We start from the raw sequence: 23,849 nt of genomic DNA on the forward strand, positions 1-23,849 counted from the left end.
TCTACAGATTTCGTGTAATCCCTAGCAAAATACCAACATTTTCACAGAACGAGAACAAACAATCCTAACATTTGTATGCAACCACAAAAGATCTTGAATAGCCAAAGCAATTGAAAAAAGAATGACAAAACTGGATGTGCCATAATTCCAGGTTTCAAGTTACATTAAAAAAGGAGTGGTAACTAAAACAGTATGATACTGGCATAAAAACAGACAGATGGGTGCCTGGGCGGCTCAGTTGGCTGAGCATCTGACTCTTGATTTCAGCTCAGGTCATGATTTGAGTTTGTGAGTTCAAACCCCAGGTCAGGCTCCACACAGTCAGTGCAGAACCTGCTTGGGATTCTCTCTCTTCCTCTCTGTCCCTCCCCTGCTCATGGATGCCCATGTACATCTGGTCTCTCTCTCAATCTCTCTCTCAAAATAAATAAATAAACTTTAAAGAAATAGACATATAGATCAATGGAACTGAACAACAACAAAAAAAAAAACCCAGAAATGAACCCACAATTAAATGGTCAATTAATCTTCGATAAAGCAGGAAAGAATATACAATGGGGAAAATGTCTCTCCAACAAATGGTGTTGAGAGAACTGAACAACCACATGAAAAAGAATGAAATTGGAGCACTTTCTTACATCCTACACAAAAATAAACTCAAAATTGACTACAGGCCCAAATGTGAGACATAAATCCATAAAAATCTCGGAAGAGCACAGGCAGTAATCTGTCTGACATCAGCCATAGCAGCATTTTTCTAGATATGTCTCCTGACGTAAAGGAAACAAAAGCAACAATAAACTATTGGGACTACATCAAAATAAAAAGCTTCTGCACAGCAAAGGAAACAATCAACAAAACTAGAAGGCAACCAACTGAATAGAAGATATTTGCAAATAAAACATCTGCCAAAGGGTTAGTAACCAAAATATATAAAGAATTGATCGACTCAACACCCCCAAAACAAATAATCCAATTTAAAAAAGGGCAGAAGACATGAATAGGCATTTCTCCAAAGAAGACATCCAGATGGCCAACAGACACATGAAAAGAGGTTCAGCATCACTCATCATCAGAGAAATATAAATTAAAACCTTGGAGATTTGTCACCTCACACCTGTCAGAATGACCAAAATCAGAAACGCAGTAGGGGGCCTGGCTGGCTCAGTCAGTAGAACATGAAACTCAGTCTCAGGTTGTAAGTTTGAGCCCTACATTGGGTGTAGAGATCACTTAAAAATAAAATCTTTAAAGACAAAAAAAAAAAAAAAACCCAGAAGAAACAACAAGTACTGGTGAGGATGTGGAGAAAAAGGAAACCTCTTGCCCAAATGTCCATCAACTGATGGATGGATAGAAAAGATGTCGTATATATAGAAAATGGAATACTGCTCAGCCATAAAAAAGAATGAAATCTTGCCATTTGCAATGACATGGACAGAACTAGACAGTATTATGCTCAGCAAAGTAAGTCAGTCAGAGAAAGACAAATATATGATTTCACTTATGTGGAATTTAAGAAACGAAACAAATGAGCAAAGGGGAAAAAAAAAAGAGGAGACAAACCAAGAAACAAACTCTTAACTACAGAGAACATATCGATGGTCACCAGCGGGGAGGTGGGTCAGGGGATGGAGAAATGGGTGATGGGGATTAAAGAGTACACTTGTCATGATGAAAATAAAACAAAATAAAATAAAAAGAAATGCAATTGTTTTCATATGGATTTTCTATCCTGTGACCTTGCTACATTCACATACTAATTCTGATAGATACTTTGTTTTTCACAGTCATGCTGCCTAAGAAACCTTCCAAATTTTGCCTTATTTCTTCATTTGCTTGTTTGCTTGTCTGCTTATTATCTTATTACACCAGCTAAGACCCCCAGTGCAATGCCGGGATCCAGTGCAAATCCTTATCGTGCTCCCAACCCTGAAAGGCATTAACTCTTCTCTGGTTAACACTGATGTCCGCTGTGGTGCATGTTGGTGTTCTCCGTCCAATTGAGCGATTTCATTCTGCCCATGGTTTTCTGAACATTCTTAATAAAGGAGTCATAAATTTGTCCATTTTTTTCTCCATCTACTGACATGATTTATCCCCTTTACTCTCTTGACATAGTGAATTACATCGATTTCTCCAAGTTGAGTCAACTCTCAGTTCCCGGGATGAACCCCATTTGTGCATGGTGCTTTACCCTCTGATAGGCTGCGGGACTTGGGTCCCTTACATGCATGAGGACTCTTGTTTCTATGTTGATGAGACATGTTGGCGCTGTGATGCATGCACATCAAACACACAAATACAGAATCTGAGAAAACACCTGTCATAGCCACCGGAGTGGCTAAGTGGAAGAGACTGAGCATGCCAAGTGTTGGCACACGTGTGAAGCAGCCAGCGCCCTCCCGCCTTGCTGAGAGACATGAGACCGTACCGCCAGCCTCGTCCCTGACGACACCGCACATCCGTCCACCCCGCGACCCGGTCACCCCACTTCTTACAATCCATCCTGCTCCTGGACCGCTACAAATACGGGACAGCCTTCGTAGAAACCGCAGCACTGTTTCTAAAAGTGAAAGCTTAAACGACACAAATATCTTTACGAGGGGTCTGGCTGATTGACCGCAATGCATTCCAAGATGAATGCTATGTAGGTACTTTTGAAAAAAATGAGGAAAATCTCTACAAAGTAATTTGTAGTGAGGTCCTTGATTTATTGTTACAAAAAGAGTAGCAGGGTGTTGAATAGTGTGTACAATAGGCTACCTCGTCTCTAAGAAAGAAAGGAAGAGGATTTACTTATTGTCATGAATGCACGCATGTCTTGGCTTACATTTGCAAAAAGAAACGGGGAAGACTTCCTAGAAGCTGACGAAGACGGACTGATGGCGGTGGGGGAGACAAATAAAAGGGAAGGAAAGAGGCAAGACTTTGCTGAGTTCACTGTTCATAACACTGAAACCATGGGAATTATTCTGCAAAAAATGGAATCCAGGGGCACCTGGGTGGCTCAGTCGGTTGAGCGCCCAACTTTGCTCAGGTCACGATCTCACAGTTCGTGAGTTCGAGCCCCGCACTGGGCTCTGTGCTGACAGCTCGGAGCCTGGAGGTGCTTCGGATTCTGTGTCTCTCTGCCCCTCCCCTGCTCATGCTCTGTCTCTCTTTCTCAAAAATATAGAAACATTAAATTTTTTTAAATGGAAGCCAGTCCAAAAAGGGGAAAACCCTAAAATTAAGGTAGATAGAAATACATAAACCTGTATAACATTGATGAGATAATGTAATACGTTCAAGTAATTTTGAACATAGTGCCTTATGCATCCTAAATATGATGTTTTCCAGATACAAAAAAAAATTGCAAGGAAATTTAAAAAACAACTGCACTCAGTGAATTTATTGTTATTAATAATGTCAATGCAATATATTTTGAGATAAATCAAATAAGTGAATATACCATGTTGAAGGAAATAAGACTTTCGATATATGGGGAGAGATATAAATAAAAATATTTTGATGCTAAATACAAATTAGAAATATATGTGCACTTATCTGAAATATAATTGATTATGTGCTTTATTTCAAAATCTATATATAAAAGCTGACCATAAATATTTTTCTCAGAGAGTCATGTAAAACTCTGGCAAAGTCAGAGAGTTCAAAAGAGAACAGATATAGAGACCTGCTCTTCCCCTCGCTCCTTTATCGTATGCACCCGATTCATCACTTGGTACATAGCTTTTTAAAATTACCAAATACACATGACATGGCAAAATGTAGATTCTTCTGATTTCATGCTGCAGATTTCACTCCTCGTGAATAGTTACCTGGCGTTTCCTGTGTATCCTTACAAATCTTTCTGCACACAATAATAGCATTTTGAAAAAAAAAAAAAAACAAATGAAGAAAGAATCCACCAAATTTTGTGACTGATTTGTATCCACTGGTACTGTTACAAATCCTCCCCTCCAGGCCTCCCTGAAATTAAGAGAACAATGCAGAAAGGTCCCCTCTTAGAGTTCCACTTCCTGAGTGTCTGTCTGGTGCTCCTGCAACTTCCCCCCAGAGCCTCAGTGCAGGGACACTGATGTGGCTCCTGGTTCTGTGTCCTGGGAAGGGGGTGGTCTCACCGGGCCCTGGTCGCCCGTGCTCAGAGGGGGCAGCACAAAATATCCCAAGGGCGCCTCCCATTCCCTTGTATGGACACGCCCATTTCCCTCACCTCCCCCAACTCCCCACCCTTGTCCCCACCAAACTGGTGCCCCCTTCTCCGATCTTCTCATTCTAAAACGTTCTATCCATTTTTGATTTAGATTCTATGTGTCGTGCCGTAGGTAGCCTTTGGGATTGGCTCTTGCCCCACAACCTAATTCTCTGGAGATCCATCGGGATTGCCTCGTGGACCCACAGCTCACTGTGTGCACAGCTGAGCAGTAGCTCTACCATTCGGCCTCAGAAGGACATCTGGCTGATTCCAGTTTCTATTACAAATAAGGCTGCTGGGAACATCCGTGTGCAGAGTTGGTGTGAATGCACGTTTCTGTTTCTCTGGGACCAATGCCCAAGAACGCAACTGCCGGACTCTGCGGGAGTTTCAAGTTTAGTTTTGGAAGAAACTGCCCAACTGTTTACCAGAGTGACTGTATCATTCTGTTATGCCCACCAGCAAGGTGTGGACGTGCCCGCTTCTCCAAGTGGTCACCAGCATTTGAGGGTGTCACTCTTCTATTTACCTTTGCCATTCGAGGGGGGTCATGCCTTTCATTGTGGTTTTAATTTGCATTTCCTTGATGACATTGAACATCTGTTCATGTGCCTATTTTCCATCTCTATATCCTTTTTGGTGAAATGTCTTCTTAGATCTTTTGTCCAGATTCCAAATGATGGTCTCCTGTCATTGTTTTCTTTCTTTCTTTGTTTTGCTTTGTTTTAGTGTTCTTTATATATTGTAGATACTAGTCCTTTGTTGGATATGTGTTTTGCAGATAATTCCCTCACTCTGCAGCTCATCTTTGCGTTCTTTTACAAATATCTTTCACAAAAAGAATAATAGTTAAAACTGGAAGTGTCTTTCCCAGAACAAAAATTTTAATTTGGATCAAGTTCAATTAATCAAATTTTCCTTTTCTGCGTATGCCTTTGGTGCCTGGCCTAAGAATTCACTGCCTAGCTCCTAGATCTTAAAGATTTTCTTCTATGTTTTTCTCAAAGTTCTACAATTCCATTTAAGTCAGTGATCCATTTTTAGTTCATTATTGAGCAAGGTGTGAGAGTTGGGCTGACATGTTGTACATGTTGTTGTTTTGCTGGGAATGTCCAGTGACTCCAGCGCCATTTGTGGAAGAGACTAACTTTCCTCCACTGAATTGTTTTTCATTGTCATCAAACAGGTCAGGCTCGTGTGGGTCTGTGTCTGTGCTCTCTATTCTGCTCCGATGATCTACATGTCTGTCCCTCCACCAGCACCACATACTCCGGACTCTGGTAGCCACGTAACGTCTTAAAATAAAATCGACTGATTCCCCCTACTTTGTCCTTCACCAAAATTATTTAAGCAGTACTAATGACCATGTCTTTAAGAATAAATTTGGGAATTGATTTGCCTGTATCCACAAAATTCTTGCTGGAATCAAATTAATTTTTTAAATACTATAACTCTTTCCCACCCTGAATATTTTATGTAAAATATCATCACCGTTCAGTTTGCTCATGTTCAAGTTTCCTTTTCCCAAATGTCAACACGCATTCATTCAGTCAACCCAATTAATTGCTGTGAGCACCTGCTATGTGCTGGGAACAGCACAGGTCATTCCGGATGCAAAACAGAAAACACGTGCCCACTTTGCTCAAGGAATGCAAGTTTGGGGGCTGATGGCTAACTCGGGAATTTTCTTTTTAATGTTTATTTATTTTTGAGAGAGAGAGAGACAGAGTGAGAGTGGGGGAGGGGCAGAGAGAGAGGGAGACACAGAATCCGAAGCCGGCTCCAGGCTCCGAGCTGTCATCGGGGCTCGAACTCACGAACTGTGAGATCATGACCGGAGCAAAGTCGGACGCTCAACCAACTGAGCCATCCAGGTGCCCCTAACTCAGGAATGTTTTAAAAACTCCACGTTATTTTCAATGTGCATATCTATTAGGTCCTAAAGTTTAACACCCAAAATTGATCATGCCGTACATTGGAGAGCCAGGGCTCCTGTCATCTGATCTGCCCCATGACCTGTGGTCCACGACGCTCAGGTGCAGGGGACTGCCCCAGGGGGAAGCAGTGGTGAAATCTGCACAAGTGTCCGGGTCAGTTCTCTGCTCATCTCCCTTGGCTCCTTGCTGTGCCTCTTACAAGTAAAAATGAACAACCAGGAGTGAGCCATTCATCCACCCGTTCATTCATTCATTTATTCAACACTTATTTAGTGTTCATGACTTTCCCAGGCTTGGACTGGGGGGTGGGAGAATGAGGCCAGAGAGCCCGCCTACCCGGACACCAGCAGCTCCCAAGGAGAACGAGGGGGAAGGACTGACGGGGTGAAGCAATCTGTAGAGGCCCGGCCAGGGAGGCAATGTGCCTGCTGGTGGACAGGCCAGTGGGCCAGGGTGCTGCGAGCAGGGAGCCGGGGAGCTGCCAGCCTACAGCTGTGGGCAGAAACGAGTTCCAAAGGGCTTTCGGCCATGTTGGCACAGGGAAGCTTTCGGAAGTGTGGTGGTTCCCAGGCAAGAGTGCCCACCTCCTGGCCAGGCTCTAAACAGGTTGGGGAGCAGAATGACATATGCAGACCACTATGATCGCTGACAGGCCAGGCCAAAGGACCCGGCCTCGCGGCCTCTCCCACTGAGCAAGGGCTCTGAGCAGATTTGTATGTGAAGACCCAGATCCCTCTGGCTGCAGCGGAGAGGAGAGTGAGAGTGCCTTGTTTCTAGAAGGAGCTTGAGGCAAGAAAGGCCGGAGGAGTCTCCTCCAGGAGTGAGGTGGTGTTGAAGGGTCACAGCCTGGCAGAGCAGCACCGTCTGTCTCCCAGGCCCGCCTCTCTTCTCCTTTCCTCGCTAGGCTGTGTGCTGCCCCCAGCCCCTCTCTCTAACCTCGACTGGGATTTCTTAAAGATGTTCCCTGTGACATCAGGGAAGATGCGGGAATGCACTCAGCGTCAAGGCAAGCCTCTCCCCACGGACACTTGCAGTGATCCCTGAACCTTCCCCTTCCCTGGAGGCCTCGGTGCCCATGGTGCCCCCCGCCTAGAGCAGAGCCAGGGGCCAGGCCCACCTCCCACGAGGCGAGGCAGTGACTCTGCAGACCCCAGATGGAAGGCACAGTGATCCTGGGGAGCCTGCTGCCCAAGCAGCCCGTCCCCCTGCCGGGCCTCGGATAATGGCACAAAGACATATACACAGGTGACAAAATCCATTTAAAGGTCTGAACGGCAAACCCAAGACCTAGTTGTTTGTTTTGTTTGTTTTAATTTTTTTTAATGTTTATTTATTTTTGAGAGAGACAGAGCATGAGCAGAGGAGGGGCAGAGAGAGAGGGAGACACAGAATCTGAAGCAGGCTCCAGGCTCTGAGCCGTTGGCACAGAGCCCGACGCGGGGCTTGAACTCACGGACCATGAGATCATGACCTGAGCCAAAGTCGGATGCTTGACGGACTGAGTCACCCAGGCACTTCCTTGTTTTGCTTTTAAATAAAACCCCTAAATTATACTTCTTCTGTAGTATAACACTTTTTAAAATGCTAACTCTTATTTTTTATTTTCATTTTCAACACAAAATATTTCCACACAATAGAAACGTACAGAGTAACATAACTGCATGTGACCATCATTCCAAGTGAATAATCATTCACCTTTCGTGGGACATTTACATCAGATACGCTTTTCAGAATTAAAACATCACCAATAGCGCTGGACCCCTCTCCAAATACCAACCCCCCCCCCCCCACCCTTCACAAGTACTCAGGCGCCCTGCAGGGGAGTGGAGGCCTTCCTTCCCACACTGTGACAGCAGCCTCTGGGACAGCCCCCCACCCGTCTGTAAATAGCACAGAATATTGTCATCCGTAAAACTCCACCCTTTGCATCATCTTGCCCGAATCCTTTTCCTTTCGGAGGATTTTCTCACTCAGCTTTGTACCTTCAGGACTTACACACTTTGACCCAAGGGGCACTACCTTCATGCACATTCACCCCTGGGGGCCACTGTGTTCCATGAAATATGCCCCACGTTTTGTATCCAGGCCTGCGCTGACTGCGGTCCGGGGGTCCCCAGTTTGTACTTGGCAAACAACGCTGCGGGCGGTGCTTGGCCACCCCTCCCTGCCTCCACTGGCCTGCTCTCTGTGGTGGACCAGGAAGCGGGGGGTTGCAGACCAGAGAAGTGGGTGTCTGCTGACCTCCCACGTGCTGCCAAACAGCTCCCTAGTTTCCTCTCAGCAATTTCAGCTAGCACTGCAGTGAGAGGCATTCCCTGTGCCTGCACCCTAGTCTGGTGGCCTCCAGTGGACGGAAAGTCGCACCTGGGGCACTTTCTGATTTCCCATCACTAGGGAGTTGGGGCATCCTTGAGCCTTTTCAGACCTGCTCTCCGCACAGTCTGTTCCTATCGCGGGTCCATTTTCCCACCAAATGGCTCGTCTTCACTCTCGGACTCCGAGGATTCTTTCTGATTCTGCACAGCATGGCTTGTCCTATCTGCAAAGCTCCCAGGGTCCTCCCCCTGGCGGGGGTCGGCCATTTCTGTGCTGCCCAACTGAAGTTTTTATGATGACTGTTTTGGTGCAATTTGTCAAATGGCTTCCGCATGCTCCCCAGTTTTTCAAAAGAAAAACAAAACAAATCAAAAACAAAAAGGAAACAAAACCCTCCTGCCCTCCCTACCTAAGCAATCCCAGGTGTGCCACAGCCTCCGGGAGAGCTTGGTAGGGGCCGGGCTGGCCTGTGCGCCTGCCCTGTGCCCCCGAGTCGGCGGTCTGGGCGAGCTGTTTTGGGGTACACACGGCCGACGAGGAGTTAGCCCGAGGCGATGCAACACGGCCCCAGACAGGCGCTAAAGCAGCCGTCAGACGGCTGAAGAGAAGCCTCCTTCGCCAGCGTATTCCTGCGAGCGGGGGTCCTACCTGCTCCTGCGCCCGCGGGCTCCGCTCGGTCCGCGCCGCCGGCCCCCGGAGGTGCGCCCCCCGCTCGAGCGGCGACGGCCAGGCCGGGGTTGGGGGGGGGAGCGGGGGGCGCTGCCGCGGGGCAGGGAGGGGGGCAGCTGAGTTGTCCCGAACACTGTTTGCCTTGCAGAAACACTTAAAAAAAAAAAAAAAAGCCGAAACGCGAACCAGGAGCACAACGAAGCCAGACCCCGGCCCGACCGCCGCTCTGTCCGCGCAGGAGCGGGGAGACCCTCCCGGAGGCGCGCGGGCGCGCGTCCGCGTGCGCGCGCGGGGGAGAGGCCAGGGGGGCGGGGGGGGGGGCTCGCCCACCTGCCTCCCGCGCGGATCGCTGACCCACGCGGGCCGCTCCCGAAGCGGGTCTCCGGGAACGGAATTCGGGCCCAGGGGCTGCGCGCCGGAGGCGGGGGAAGCGGCGGCAGAGGAGCTGGGAGGACGCGGACGGGGGGAGGCGGGGGGCGGGCAGGGACAGAGGCCGCCGGACGCGCGGAAGTGGGGACGCGTCGGAGGCGGGCGCCGCGGGGGGGACGCACACTTGGCTGCCCGCTCGAAGGCACCGGGGTCTGCCGTCGCTACGCTCGAGTCAGCAACCGGTAACCAAACACCGGTGCCTGGGGAGCCAGAGAGGTGCCCTCGGTGCTGGGGTCCCGACCCCACGGGCTGCCCCCCGGCCTCTGGGGGCTGCGCCCTCGGGTCTCCTCCCGCGAGGCCGCAGGCAGCTCCAGGCCAGGGGCGAGGGGACCCCCCAACCCCCCACCCCCGCCTGCCAGGGTTCTCCCGCGCGCTCGCTCTGCGGGGACAGGTCTCACCGGAACCGTGTTTGAGAACCTCCGAAGAGCGCCGCATCTGCAGCCCCGTCGGACGAGCCCGGAGGTACCCGCGCCGGAGAGAGATTGGCGTCTCGTTGGGACTTGCTCTTCGCGCAGTTCACGGCGGCCAGCGCTGCTTTGCGAGAAACAGAGGGAGACGGAAACAAAGGAAGTTGCAGATGCGAACTTCGTGACCCCCGACTCCTTCTGGCTGCGTTTGCTGCAGGGCCCCAGGAAGTCGTGGGCCAGCAGCGACCCGGGATTCGGAACACGCTGGGCAGGTGCCCTGACGCGCCCACGCCCATGTGGCGAAAGTCACAGCCCTGGGGGGAAATGTGTACGTTCACCTTAATCGACCCCCCCCCCCATTACACGTTCCATTTTGTAAGTGTTGCCACCAACCCCACAAACTGCGCCCATTACCCGGCAGTGAGGCAGAGTGAAGCAAGTTCGTGCGCGGCTTCGGTTCATCGAAACGCCCGGCCTAGTTTTCCTTCTTCCCCAAGTTAAAGCGACGCGGGCAGAGGTAGGCCGGGCCGGGGCGAGAGCGCCCACCGCCGTTCAGTGGCCGGGGACTGCGCCGGGGCCACCGCTGCAGGGACCAGGCCGCAGCCGCGGGCCACAGCGCCCCCTCGCCGCCCGCGCGCACGACTCCCGGGCCCGCGCCGCTCCCCGGCCTCCCCGCGCCCCGCCCGAGAGCCCTGGGCCGACCGAGGCTGCGAGGCGGCCCGGCCGGCGCCGCCAGCTCCTTCCGAGAGACCCTCGGGCGCAAGCCCGGCTCCAGGCCTTTCTCTGCGCTCGGCCTCGCAGGACGCCCCGGCTCCTTGAAACGTTCGTGTCCACGCCGACTCGCTCGAAAGGCACCGGCGGCTGTGGGGACAAGACACAGAAATGCGACGGTGTTAACTTCTTTTCATCCGCGCGCGGAGGGGAGGAGAGGGAAACCGAGCCCGAAACCGCGCGCCGCCTACGTGACGGTTACGAGCCATCGCGCTGTCACCGCAGCTGGCCGGGGCTGCCGCGCGGGCCTCGCCTCCGTCTGCCGCTCCGGCTCGGACGCCACGAAAACAGCCGCGGCCAGGCGCCCGGACACCCCTCGCCCGCCACCAAAGCGCCCGGGTCCCCGCCCTGCTGCACGGGCGGCCTTGGGGCCCGGGGCCGGCGGCTCGCTCCCCGCGCGGCCTGCGCTCTCCGCGGTCACCGGGGACGGAGTTCGCCACCCTCGCGGGCGGCCGCGTGCCGAGCCACCGCGTCGGGCCTCCTCGCTTGCAGCCTGTTTTTCCCACTGACTTGTTTTAAAAGAAGAGCCAGCCAACTTTAATCCAAGACAAGGAAAGTGACTTAAAAAAAAAAAAAATCCGGGAGCTTTAACGTGAAACGAAGTTTATATATTCCAGGAACAATGCGGAGCCTAAGTTTTAATGTCTCTGCGTAGGCATGTTAATTTGCTACAGTCACTACCAATAAAAGCGGCAAGCACTGCGATTCGACTGTTTAATAGTGCAAGGTAGACGGTTTTTATTAGTAGCAGGCAGCAGTATGGAGAATTTGGATTTCAGTGGAGGGGTGTAATTGCTGGGGGAAATACGCGGGAGGAAGAGGCTGTCTTCAGAATCAGCAGCTCGCGCGAAAGAGACGAAGAGGAGACAGCCGTGGTGGAGACGCGCCCTGGGCGGCGGGAGCCCCTCCAAAGCCACGTGGCCTTGTCTGCTTATATACTTAATTGATGTCAAAATCGAGTGTATCCGGAGCATACGCTCCTGTTCCAAACTGGGGATGTTTTTGTAATAATTCGCTGTTTTCTTTTCTGCCCCTGGCAGAGATCAGGCCCAAGGGGGGTGGAGGGAGAGGGAGGGAGGGCGAGGGGACGAGCCCCAAATGCTAATGAAACACAGCAGGAACTGGCCTTTGGAAATGGAAACATTGCAGGCCAGTCATCCTTGGTGATAAACATTAGACCTGATTTTTTTTCACTTAAACTATCTAATTGGGAGCGAACCCCCGAAGCCTGCAATCTGATCCGTTGGCTGTTACATTTGTCATCCCACCTGGGTGACTCTCTTTCGAGGCCTCTACCTCCCAGAATCCCCTCTCCGGAAGACCAAAAACATCCCAGACCCCGACGCTGGTATGCTCCGAGGACTGCTGGAGCACCAACCCCCCCCCCCCTCCGTTTTCTCTTTCCTTTTCCACACTTCAATAATTGGTGTAAAGTCTGCCCTACACTGAGTTAGGACGGCCCACGTGGGGCGGCAGCGTGGTGGGAACCAGGGGGCTGGGTCCTCCAAGTGGCCCAGTGTGTGGGAAGCCCCGATGTGGAGGTTGAAGCCAGGAGGCTGGATTTTAGGAAGAGGGGGAGCACTGGGGAGACAGGAGCCAGAAGACTGGTGGCGGCTGGAGGCAACAGGCACCTACTAGGAGCCACAAGCCTGCAGGCCACTGAGGATGGGTTCTTCTCAAGCCCGACACCTGGGTTTGGGACGGGCTCCCCTGGACCTAGGGAAAGACAAACGCAGCTTAACTATGTCTTCAAAGTTCTGCTGGCCAACAGGACTGGGCTGCAGCCTAGCCCGGGGTCTGCCCCCGCAGGACCTTAACAGAACTCGGCAGCCGGGCTGCCAGGGTAGAGTGCAGGGAAGCGTGGGGGCGAGAGGGCTGCAGGCCGAGCCCTCACCTGCAGGGATTCGACCTTACAGGAAACCTTTCCGAGGCGGCCTCTGGGGAAGAGGCACCTGTTGGATGGGCGTCTGCCCAGGACCCCACACACGGATACCCGGTGGACCTCCTGAGCACCCCCTCCCCCAGCACCCTCCTGCCCCTGGTGGGGGAGGGGTGGAAGAGAGGCAATGGAGTGAAGGGTTTTCTGGGGCTGGGGTCCCAGGGCCCGCCGCTAAGCATCTCCCCTCCGGGCCCCCAGAGGCACGTCCCGAGCCGCCAGTTACCTGGCCTACCTCTGCCGCTGCCTGCGTTCCTGCCAGAGGCCTGGCTCCTTCTCCTTCCTCCCCAAGTGACAGCAAGGCTTCGCGTCGTGCCAGAGGCGGTCTGTCCGGTGACAGTCATTCTCTAGAATGCTTTATGACACACGTCCGACGGAGGAGTCAACTTATTAAAATAAAATCAAATAAAACTCTCGGGGGAGGGGTGGCATCTTCGCGGGTGGGACACGGGCGGCGTGTGTCTAAACCTTCCCCAAAGCGGAAAGTCCTCACGCCCAGAGCCCCGGGTCTCCGCTGTGGACTTCGGGGCAGCAAGCTCACCTCTGGGCCCTCCTGGCAGTCCGCGAGGAAGGCGCCCGGGATCCGGGTCCCGCAGGGACACGCGGGACGGCGCGGGGCAGGCGACCGGACCCGAGGCCACGCGGGGCGCCTTCCACGGCGAGGCAGAGGGGACCCGGGAAGGTGGAGGTGAGAGCCGCGCACGCCACCCCCAGGAGGACCCGGGCCGCCGGCGCTGCCACCCCGCCCTCCCTTCGGCCCGAGGCTCCCGGCCGGAGCCTGGGGACACGCGCGCGGTCACCTGGGCCGGCCTCTTCGTAGCGCAGAGCGGGGCGCGGGCCGTGCGTCCCCCAAGTGGACCAGACCCGCCTGCGTGCGGACGGCCTCCGCTCAGTCCCCGCGGGCCGAACGGGGAGGGGGGGGAGGCAGTGGCTGCGGGGGCTGGGGGTGAACGAGGAAGGTGACGGGGGCGGCGGCGGGGAGCAGGCCGGCGGAGGAGGGGGGGGCGGCGGGAGTACGGTCGAGTGGGAGGGGGCGCGCGCCGGGGCTCGGGGCTCGGCCGGGCCGGGCTGCGGGGCCGCGGGCCGCGGGCTGGGGCTGCGCGGGAGGCGACTGCGCCACAAAAGCCTGCGCGTCCCTCCCTCCTTCTCCCCCGCCCTCCCGCCGCCTCCTCCTCCTCCTCCTCCTCCTCCTCCTCCTCCTCCGCCCTCCCCTCCCCGCCCCTCCCCCGGCCGCGGCCCGGCAGCGGGAGCGGGCGGAGCGGGCGGAGCAGGGGAGGGGGCGGGCGCCCGAATATGCAGATGAGCGCGTGACGGACAGCTCCGCGTTCCAATGTCCCTCGGAAACTCGAGCGCTCCTTCCTCAACTCCTCACTCCCGACTCCAGACTCCCCCAAACCCCGACCGCCGGCCTGGCGCGCGGCTGCGCCCACCGGCTCCGCGCCGCTGCCGCCGCCGCCCCGCCGCTCCCCCGGCCCGCGGGCCTCGCAGGCTAGTGCGCGGGCCGGCCCGCCTCGGCCCGCGGCCCCCGCGCCCGCCGCCGCGCCGCGCCCCGGCCGGGCGTGGATGGAGGGCGCCGCGCGCCCTGCCCGCTGCTCGGCGTGACGCGGGCCCGGCGCCCCGCGCCCACCATGTCCTATCCGCAGGGCTACCTGTACCAGGCGCCCGGCTCGCTGGCGCTCTACTCGTGCCCGGCGTACGGCGCGTCGGCGCTGGCGGCGCCGCGCAGCGAGGAGCTGGCCCGCTCGGCGTCGGGCTCGGCGTTCAGCCCTTACCCGGGCTCCGCGGCCTTCACGGCGCAGGCGGCCTCCGGCTTCGGCAGCCCGCTGCAGTACTCGGCCGACGCCGCCGCCGCCGCCGCCGGCTTCCCGTCCTACATGGTAACCGCGCGCGGGCGAGTGCCGGGGGGTGGGGGTGGGGGCGCGATCGGGACGCGAGGGCGCGGGGAGGGTGTGCCGTGGGCGGGGGCTCCGGGGTCTCGGACCCGGGCCGTTCGCGCCGCTGGCGGGCCCGGCCGGCCCGGCGACGTTACTCAGGCCGGGGGTCCGTGCAGCTTCTCCCCTGGCTCCCGGGGTGACGTTCCCAAAGAGCCCGAAAAGTGCGACCCCGCTGCTGGGGTCGGGAATCCGTCCCGGGTGGTCCTCGCTTCGCGCGCCAAAGCCTGGCGAGGGGTCCGGAGCGGGCCGGGGGCGCGCTCCCTTTGGCTCGGGGAGCGGGTCTCGGCTCCGCTGGGGCCTCCGCGGCGACCGCGGAGCGCGTGGGGGTTACTTGTGGGGCTTGGGGTCACCGGGTTGGGGGAGCGGGAGGAGCGGCGGGAGGCGGCTCCGGGACCCCTCCTGGTGCGCCACGATCTCGGCCTTTATCTGTCCCACAGGCCGAGCTTTCGAAAAGCGGTGTGGGCGGGCGTGTGGCAGCCCCGGTCGCCGCGCCCGTCCCCTGCGTGCCGCGGCCAGCTACTGCTCCCCCGACCGGGGGTCGGCCCGCGCGCCTCTGGTTCCGCAGCTGGGCCCGGCCCGGGTGCTGCTGACGCCCGTTTCGGGCGAGCGAGGCCGTTACGGGGGGAGCCGGGGTGGGGGGGGGGGGGGTGTCGCCGCAGCCCGCCCTCGGTGGGATTCCAGGGCAGCGGCCCTGTCGCCGGGGCCTTGGCGGAGGCTGCAAATGTCTCGAATTTAAACGTTAAAGGCTGAATTAAAATGCTAATTACCGCGTATTTGAAGAATTCGAAACGGTGACTGGCTTCTGAGTTGCAAATTGGATTTGCCGAGCTTTAGAGCGGTGAATAGCCGAGCGGGGGCTCTGGGGTGGTTTTTTAACCATATAAGGACGGGGAAGGGGGAGAAGGGGGAGCCAGCCAGAGAAATTTAGATATCAAGAAAGTACCTGCGGGCCTGTGTCTGTGCACGTCCGCGTGCATCCGTGCCCGCAGCTCAGGGACAACGGGGGGAAGTTGTGGCGTCTTAGCAAAGTGAAATAGTTCAAAAATTCGAGGTTAGAACTGCAGCGTTTTCGTGGTCAACAGCCTGTCTTGCGTTATGCGCTGCGGGCTTTTTTTATTTCCCCCCCCCCTGCTCTTTTGCTGCCGGGAAATGAGGCTCCAGCGCGGTCCTGACCCTGGGAACGGCAGCGTCGGGAGGGCGGATGCGGGCCAGGTCCCCGCGCACCCCATTCACCAGGCTCTTGTTGGTTCCAGGGCGCGCCCTACGACGCGCACACGACCGGGGTGGCGGGCGCCATCAGCTACCACCCGTACGGCAGCGCGGCCTACCCTTACCAGCTCAACGACCCCGCGTACCGCAAGAACGCCACGCGGGACGCCACGGCCACGCTCAAGGCCTGGCTGAACGAGCACCGCAAGAACCCGTACCCCACCAAGGGCGAGAAGATCATGCTGGCCATCATCACCAAGATGACCCTCACGCAGGTGTCCACCTGGTTCGCCAACGCGCGCCGGCGCCTCAAGAAGGAGAACAAGATGACGTGGGCCCCGAGGAACAAAAGCGAGGACGAGGACGAGGAGGAGGGCGACGCGGCGAGGAGCAAGGGGGAGAGTCCAGACAAGGCGCAGGAGGGCACCGAGACCTCGGCCGAGGACGAAGGTGAGCGGCGCCGCGGCTGGCGCGAGGCCGCGGGGAGCTTTCTCCCCAGGCGGGCGCAGAGCCGAGGGCCGGGGAGACGCCGCGCGCCGCCACCCAGGATCGCGTGGGGCCGGTCGAGTCCTCGCGCGCTTCCCGGGGGAGGCCCTGCTGCCCCCCCCCCCCGCCCCGGGGTCGTGGCCGGGGTGGGGGATCACGTGGGGGGCGCGGGGAGGGGGGTGGGGGTGCTGTCCCTGCGCACCACAGCCGTGCCCGCGCCCCTGCAGGGATCAGCCTGCACGTCGACTCGCTCACGGATCACTCGTGCTCGGCCGAGTCGGACGGGGAGAAGCTGTCTTGTCGGGCGGTGGACCCCCTGTGCGAGTCGGGCTCGGAGCACAAAGATAAGTACGAAGACCTGGAGGACGACGACGACGACGAGGACGACGAGGACGACGGCGAGCGGGACCTGGCGCCGCCCAAGCCCGTGACCTCGTCGCCGCTCACCGGCGTGGAGGCGCCGCTGCTGAGCCCCCCGCCCGAGGCCGCGCCCCGCGGTGGCGGCGGCGGCGGCGGCGGCGGCGGCGGCAAGATGCCCCTGGGCAGCCGGACGTCGCCGGGCGCGCCGCAGCCCGCCAGCAAGCCCAAGCTGTGGTCTCTGGCCGAGATCGCCACGTCGGACCTCAAGCAGCCGAGCCTGGGCCCGGGCTGCGCGCCGCCGGGGCTGCCCGCGGCCGCCGCGCCCGCCTCGACCGGGGCGCCTCCGGGCGGCTCCCCGTACCCCGCCTCGCCGCTGCTCGGCCGCCACCTCTACTACACGTCGCCCTTCTACGGCAACTACACAAACTACGGGAACTTGAACGCGGCGCTGCAGGGCCAGGGGCTCCTGCGGTACAACTCTGCGGCCGCCGCCCCCGGAGAGGCGCTGCACTCGGCGCCCAAGGCGGCCAGCGACGCGGGCAAGGCGGGCGCGCACCCGCTGGAGCCCCACTACCGGCCCCCGGGCGGCGGCTACGAGCCCAAGAAAGGTAGGCTGCCTGCGGTGCGCGGGTCCCCGGGGAGCCAGCACCCCCCAGAAAGCCGGGCGAGGGGCCGGGGCGACCCTGGGGCGCGGCGGGGGGAGCCTTTGTTGTTGAAGGGAGGGCAGGGAGTAGGCGGAAAGCCGGGCTCCACCAGCAGTCGTGGGGAGTGGGGGGGGGGGCGTGTACCACGGGGTTGTGGGGGGGGAGGGAAGGGCCGAGCGCCCCTGGCCTTGCAGGAAGGCTTGCCCCTAATTGTCTCGGTTTTACTTAGCTTACCGTTGTTATTACTGTTAGTATTATTATCCTGATTGATTCGTTTCGGCAAAAGACCGATTGTCACCAAATGCAAATTGCAGTTTGCCTTCCCCTTGGTTGGGCTTAAGCTGCAGAGTGTTCTGGGTTCCCGGAGCCTCAACTGACTCTTCGCTCCCGCCTTTGCCTGCAAGGAAACAAACCGTCCTAGCAACTCTGAGAGCCGCCCGTTCTTCCAAATAGACAGCGAGAATCTCGGCCCCTTCTGCTGGCCTTTCCCGGGTGCCTCCATTGCTCATAATTCAGGCTGGAGTTGTTAAGACCTGTGGAAGGAACTCAAGGGGGCAGGAAGAGAAAACGGGAAGAGGAAACATGCCCCCAGTCTGTCTCCAACAGTGGGGAGAGGGGGAAGACAGTTCCCCCAAAGTGTTTTGTGCGTTCGGGGAGCGAGTGTGCATGGGTGTGCGGGCTGGTGGGTGTGCAGCTGTCTGTGAGACAGATGGCTCTGGGGTCAGGTTCTGACTAACTGCCCCCTCCCCTGACAGATGCCAGTGAGGGCTGCACCGTGGTCGGTGGGGGCGTCCAGCCCTACCTATAGAAGCCCCAGCTCAGCAATGCAAGTAAGTGGGGACCCTGATGTCACCTCCCACGCCCCCCCCCCCAGCCTCCCTCCACCAAGTGAGCTGTAAACTTGCTTAATGTATGTTTGCTGCCTCCGGTCCTGGAGTCTGAGGACAGAGCACTGCAGCGTTCTTCGGTCTTTTGGTTTTGTTTTGTTTTGTTTTTCCTTTAAGTGGGAACCTAGCTGGTCTCTCTAGAGTCCCCCCTTTTCCACTCCAGTTCTGCTTTGAAGAATCACTCCTTTCACTGGAATATGTATGTGGCACCAGTGCTGTTGTCTTCTCTTTGGAAAATAGATTACCCTAAAATTTGGGTATCTGTATGCAGTTGGGGACCGTTTTTACTGCACTGCACACATAAATAGACACTGGCGCTGATGAGCTGGTGGTGCAGAGCGTGGGGCATCAGAGCTTTTAGAGGTGGTGTTTGCACAGTAAGCCCGAAGAGAAGTGAGCCGCACTGGCCGTTTATCAGGCCTGGCCCCCATGTCCAGACGGACTAGATAGGACCCTGCAGTTCGCCTGGCTCACAGCAGCATCTCGGAAAAATACCTACTTTACAACTAGGCAAAATTACTAATCACAGATCTCGAAGATGTTGGGAGAGAGGCAGAATCATTTCAGGTCGACTCATTTTTGTAATGTGATAACGTTGATGTGGAACTGAAGGATTTGGGATGATTTGGTTTTTTCCTTGGTCCACAGGTAGGTGTCACAATTGCTTTGGAAAAAAAAAAAAAGTCAGCAGGCCGTTCTCTCTCCCCAAGTTCATAAATATACAGATAGAAAAAAACCATCTCTAAATCCGGACCGCATCTTGCCCCACTGTAAACGAGGAGCCACAGACTCTGACAGAACAGACCTTTGTTGGACATAACGTGAATTTGTTGGCATAGTATAGCTTCCCCCGATGTACGTGTGACTTTTGAAAACAATCTTTTTTCTCAGGATATCTTGAATTGATCACTTCATTGCCACGGTATATATTCTATAGGTGTGATAGGATTTACTGTAAAATTTATTTGTAAAAGATGTACACAGTAGAAATAAAACGTGATTGAAGAACTTGAGTACTTAAGAAGTGGAAACAAATTTGATATTTATTTTTATAATGATATAAAGCTTCTAGTAATTTATGCAAGTTGTATTGCAATGGAATCTAAACTTTTTGTAAATAAATTCTGCCTGGTTTTTATTTGAACATTGCTGGTTATACAATCTTTGTTGGTTGTTTAACAAGAATTCTCTACTAATTTATATCTTAAATTGTAAATAAAAACAGACTAGTCTACAACAATATGGTGTTTGGGGCTCATTTTTCCTAGGAGAGTGATTTGGGTAGGGAGCCCCAGTTCGTAGCAGCCCCTCCTCGCCCCCCCCCCCCAGGTGATATGACCTCAGGCATTTTAATGAAAATGTGTAAAATAATCTCTCCCTTCTCCTGCTCAAAAAAAAAAAAAAAAAAAAAGGAGAGGGTGGAGGAGAAAGGCAGATGAAAAAGAAATACACAGCAGGCCAATAATGTACAGCTTTAGAATATTTATATGCACATGTATTGCAAGAAAATTAAGATTTTTGTGCTCTGAATATGCAAATTACTTGTTAACCTACATTTTTTTTTTTTAACTTGGCAAAATTAAATGACCTGCCGTACTTTCGCATCAGGATCCATTTTATATTTATTTCCACGCTGGCTTATTGAACCTCCTCAGGAACGTAAGCCTGAGAATTGCGATAAAAGCCTGCAGTGCAGAGTCACTCCTCCGACCATAAATTACTGATGGAAGTAATTGTTTATTTTAAAGCCCAAATTACCCAAATTGGCATAGATTATTCGGATTTATTGAATGACTCCGTAGCTCTCCTTTTCATATAACTCACATTGAACGCAAGGCGAAAATCTGGGAGGAGAGATTTATTTTCCTTTCAGCGGCTCTTACCCTTACCCTGGGGGGAAAGAAAAGTGTAAACGACCTTAGACTGCGGCCTGGGCTGCTCACTCTCTAATTATAGGACAAGTCCAGAATTTGTAGGCAAGTAGCGTATTCCCTTTGACGGGTATCATAAAAGCAGCAAACCTGTCACCTTAATTTTCAGCAAAATTATATGGATATCCATATAATATAATTTCAGAAAAGAAATGAACAATCATTTGTTTCCTTTCCAAAGATAAATTGAGTGAATATAACTTACGGTTATAAAACAAGAATAATAGCTTCTTAGATTGCCCTTTAATCAATCATACACTTATCTTTCAAGAGGTTCATCTATTTTATTCCATGATTAATAATGCTACAGCATGAGCCCATTATTGGATCCCAGCGGGGGACGTCCCGGATGCTTTTAGCTGCTTTGGAATGGTCAGTTGGGGTTCATTATGGGCTGATATTGAACAATTTATAAAATCTTGTCTAAACATCTGCCAGCGACGATAGGCCGATGTGTCTGCGGATGGGAAATTGCTGGACCAGTTGATATTGACAAACGGATCTCTCTCCAGTGGCTTTTTGTGCAGTAGAAATTAGCAGCCTCTTGCTGGGGTCTTGTTAGAAAGGGTATTTGAAAGTAATCTTGGATACTTGAGGCGAAGCCGGGGGCTGTTCACTGGACACCCAGCCAGGCCAGTGGGGAGGGGCACCTGCGGTTTTCTCCCCAGAAGAGGAACAGATCAGGGTTTTGGTTTTCTGCTCCTCCTTGGGCATTCTGTTGGTTTTGAGCATGTAGGCATTCGGAGGTTGGACAGAAAGCGAACCCTTCGTGTAGAGAGCTGTTTTTTGTTTTTTTGTTTCTTTCCCTCCGTCCTGCCTCCCCGAGTAAGAGAGACCTGGAGTTGTTTGGGCTGAGCTCTTTCTTGGTGACAGGGGAGATTTTTCACATGGGAAACCTTGCCACTCTGTGGCAGTGCGTCTGGAAGAAAAATGTGAGGTCTGCAGACGTAAAAGGGAGCCGTGAGCTCTTTGCTTATTTTTGTTTCTGACATGAAGCCTTCATAGAATTTCCATGAAGATAATGATGTTTCCCCTCCTGATAGCATTTTCGATTGCAACATGAAGGCATAGGACTGGCTGGCTTTTATTAATTTTCGCCGCATTTCCTAAACCATCAGGGAACAGCGTGCACGTGGCAGCACTATCTGTTCTAGGTAATATTAGAATTTGAGCATTTTTAAGACTTCTCTGAGAAGCACGAAAGTTAATGACGTTTAACAAATCAAACACGGGAAGACCAGGCAGGCCATGAAGAGACAGCAGTGAAAGCACTCTGTCTCTTCCGGAAGTCTCAAGTAGGCCAGTGGGAAACCCAAAGGAGAATTGATGTCCGTGCCTAGGTTCAGAAGATGAGGCCTGATGGAAGCTTCCCCCTCTTTGGAACAGAAGGTGGTTTGACCTGCACGCGGGGTGGGTTCTCTGCGCCCGCCCACACGCGCCCGGCAGGACCCGGTCTCCGGACAACTGCCCCTTTCGACTGCTGGGAACCCAAAGCAGCTCCGGAGATTAGCTCAGCCAGACGAGTCTTCTTTGATGTTTCTGTGCCCAGCAAATTATCAAAGATTTCCATAACTTACTCACCCTGCCTCCCGACCTGAATTTCTTTCTGGAGAACTTGATTTTTCAATGCGGGCTAAGAACTTAAAACCTGCAGGTGTTTAGAGGGGGCTTTTGTAACGAAATGCAGAGTGATTTATGAGGTCTTCTCCGTGAAGATCTTTAGGGCAGATGAAGGAGGCAGGAGAGCGAGGGAGGCGGGAGGGAGGGGAGCAAGGGAGGAGGGGGAGGAGGCGGAGAGACAGACGCGGAGCCCGACCCTTCGCGGGGGAAGGAAGTCGCCGTGGGGTCCGATTCCCCTTTGGGCGGTAGAACCTGGTGAGCCAAAGCCGGCGCCGGCCGCGACGGGCGGCGGCAGCCAGCGCCGGCGGGGAGCGGGGCGCACGGGGCCGTCGGGCCGGGCGCTGCGGCCGCGGGTCCCGGCGCTCCCGGGGCTCTCGGCGCGGCCCTCCGCGGCCCGGGCTGGGCGATCGGAATCGGCGCTTTCATCCCCGGCGGGGCCCGCGGGCCGGGCGCTGCCGAGATCCCCGCGAGCGCTGGCCCGGCGGCCGCGGCCTCCCGCGCCCCGCAAATGTCAACATTTGTTCCCAATAAAAGAGTCATTGTTTCTGCAGAGCCGCGCAGCGACTGCCTTTGAAACTTGAAAAGAACTTCGTCCACCTTTGTCGGACGCGAGGCGACAGGGCGGGAGCGCGGAGGGGACGGGCCGGTGGGCGGTGGAGGGGGGCGCGGCTGCCCGGACACCTGCGGGCGCGCGCGGGGGGCGGCCGGGGGCGGAGAACCGCGCGCCCTCCCGCCCGCGCGCGCTTCGGGGTCGCGGAAAATCGCCCCGAACTGGTTGCTCCGCCGGCGGGGAGTGAAAGGGGGCCGCGTGTTTGTCAACGTCGCGCAGTAAACGCGCCCCACACGGCCGCTGCTGGTGTCGGGTGAGCGACATCAGTGAGAAAAACTCACTGCGAACCAACGTATTGCGTCGGGGGCGACCCTTTCCGATCGAAAGGACACCCCGAATTATTAGAAAGTTTCCTCCAAATAACCCTATGCAGTGATTATGGGACAGATGGGTTTTTTTTTTTTCTGAGTGCAAATTGGAAATCTCAAAGAAAAAAAAAACCCATTTATTTTAACCCCAAATTAAGGATATACGTAGATCTGCACAGCTTTCACAACAATAACATTTCAAACATTTAAAAAGTGTGTTAACCCACGAGGCAATCTTGGGAACAAAACACAACAGTCTGTGATATGTGGATATTATGATTAACATCATTTGAATTTCTACAAATCGCAAAGGGGACACGTCCCTTTGATGTATTTTCAAACCTTTATGTAAGTGACAAATCCCTACAGATATTTTAAAGGCTTATTATGAGGAGGAGTAATCTATGACAATATAATTTTCCAGTTGCTGGAAATCACTTTCCGTCGGCGGGAATGGAAGCACGCGCCAGCCTTCCCCTCTGCTTTGGCGGGAGCTGCATGAGACCACTATTTGGTGATGTGCCCAGGGGCCTCGGTCTGGGCAGGCAAAGGAGAAAACGCTCGTGTTGGGGTGCAGACCCCCATTCGCTGGGCTGCTAACCTTTCACCCGAATCTCCTGCAAACAGAGGGATGTAGACTCACCCCCACCTCCGCCCTCCACCCTCCACGCAGAGAACAGGCTTGTGTTCTCTCCACGGAGGGCAAAGCGTTCTCTCTCTTTCCGAGAAAGATAAAAATTGAAGATGTTATTAAGGACTACTCTGGCCATCTAATAAAAAGGGAGTGAGTTATGAAATCTCTGTCCTCTGTTCCTCCGAGCTCCCAGGTAGAAGGAAAGAGGAAAAATGGTTTTTGTTTGTTTGTTTAAGTCTGGCCCCGAGATCACAAGGGAGAGCCTTCTAAAATAAGGTGCCCAGTGCTACTTTGTTCCGCATGGACCTGAGCACAAATTAGGTCTAATGTTCTGAAGGAAGCAGCACACCCTGAGGTCTGGGGCTGCCTGCAGATGGGAGCAGAGTGGGTCTTTACAGGAAATGCCCAGAGGGCAGGTAGGAAGCATTGCACAGCACTGGCATTTTTGTGGGGAGATAAATTGACAATTTATTGTGTGTAACTCCTGATCAATTATTAATCCTTAGTGTCAACAACAGGGTTATAATTACCTTCGGTTATTTAAAGGAGTATTTTTTTTT

At 54.7% G+C, this 23,849-nt stretch overlaps 2 protein-coding genes across 15 annotated transcripts in view; one reads left to right on the forward strand and one right to left on the reverse strand.

Moving 5' to 3' along the window:
• The window catches only part of LOC125177012 (protein enabled homolog), a 43,789-nt gene extending 30,107 nt beyond the window's left edge, over positions 1-13,682 (reverse strand). Inside the window, exons 1-5 of one of the 14 annotated variants that reach the window (XR_007156485.1) lie at positions 13,467-13,682; positions 12,902-13,021; positions 12,366-12,446; positions 10,374-10,820; positions 8,864-10,083 (exon numbers count right to left, since the gene is read on the reverse strand). Coding sequence is in view for 2 of the 14 variants with exons in the window: in XM_047879048.1 (XP_047735004.1) it covers positions 8,860-9,987 (1,128 nt within the window). In the remaining 12 variants the exon portion in view is untranslated. Of the gene's footprint in view, positions 1-7,711; positions 10,084-10,108; positions 10,821-12,365; positions 12,447-12,892 lie in introns of those variants that run through there. The other 13 variants (XR_007156488.1, XR_007156471.1, XR_007156478.1 and 10 more) reach the window with 13 other exon arrangements.
• Positions 13,683-14,294: 612 nt separating this feature from the next.
• On the forward strand, positions 14,295-19,309 carry IRX2 (iroquois homeobox 2). Its single transcript, XM_047867380.1, has 5 exons — positions 14,295-14,543; positions 15,854-16,259; positions 16,523-17,263; positions 18,055-18,129; positions 18,835-19,309. Exons 1-4 carry the CDS (start codon positions 14,295-14,297, stop codon positions 18,105-18,107), a joined length of 1,449 nt encoding a protein of 482 aa, XP_047723336.1. The 3' UTR covers positions 18,108-18,129; positions 18,835-19,309.
• The last annotated feature ends 4,540 nt before the right edge of the window (positions 19,310-23,849 follow it).

Source organism: Prionailurus viverrinus, chromosome A1 (assembly GCF_022837055.1).
Source record: "Prionailurus viverrinus isolate Anna chromosome A1, UM_Priviv_1.0, whole genome shotgun sequence".
Classification (NCBI taxonomy): domain Eukaryota; kingdom Metazoa; phylum Chordata; class Mammalia; order Carnivora; family Felidae; genus Prionailurus; species Prionailurus viverrinus.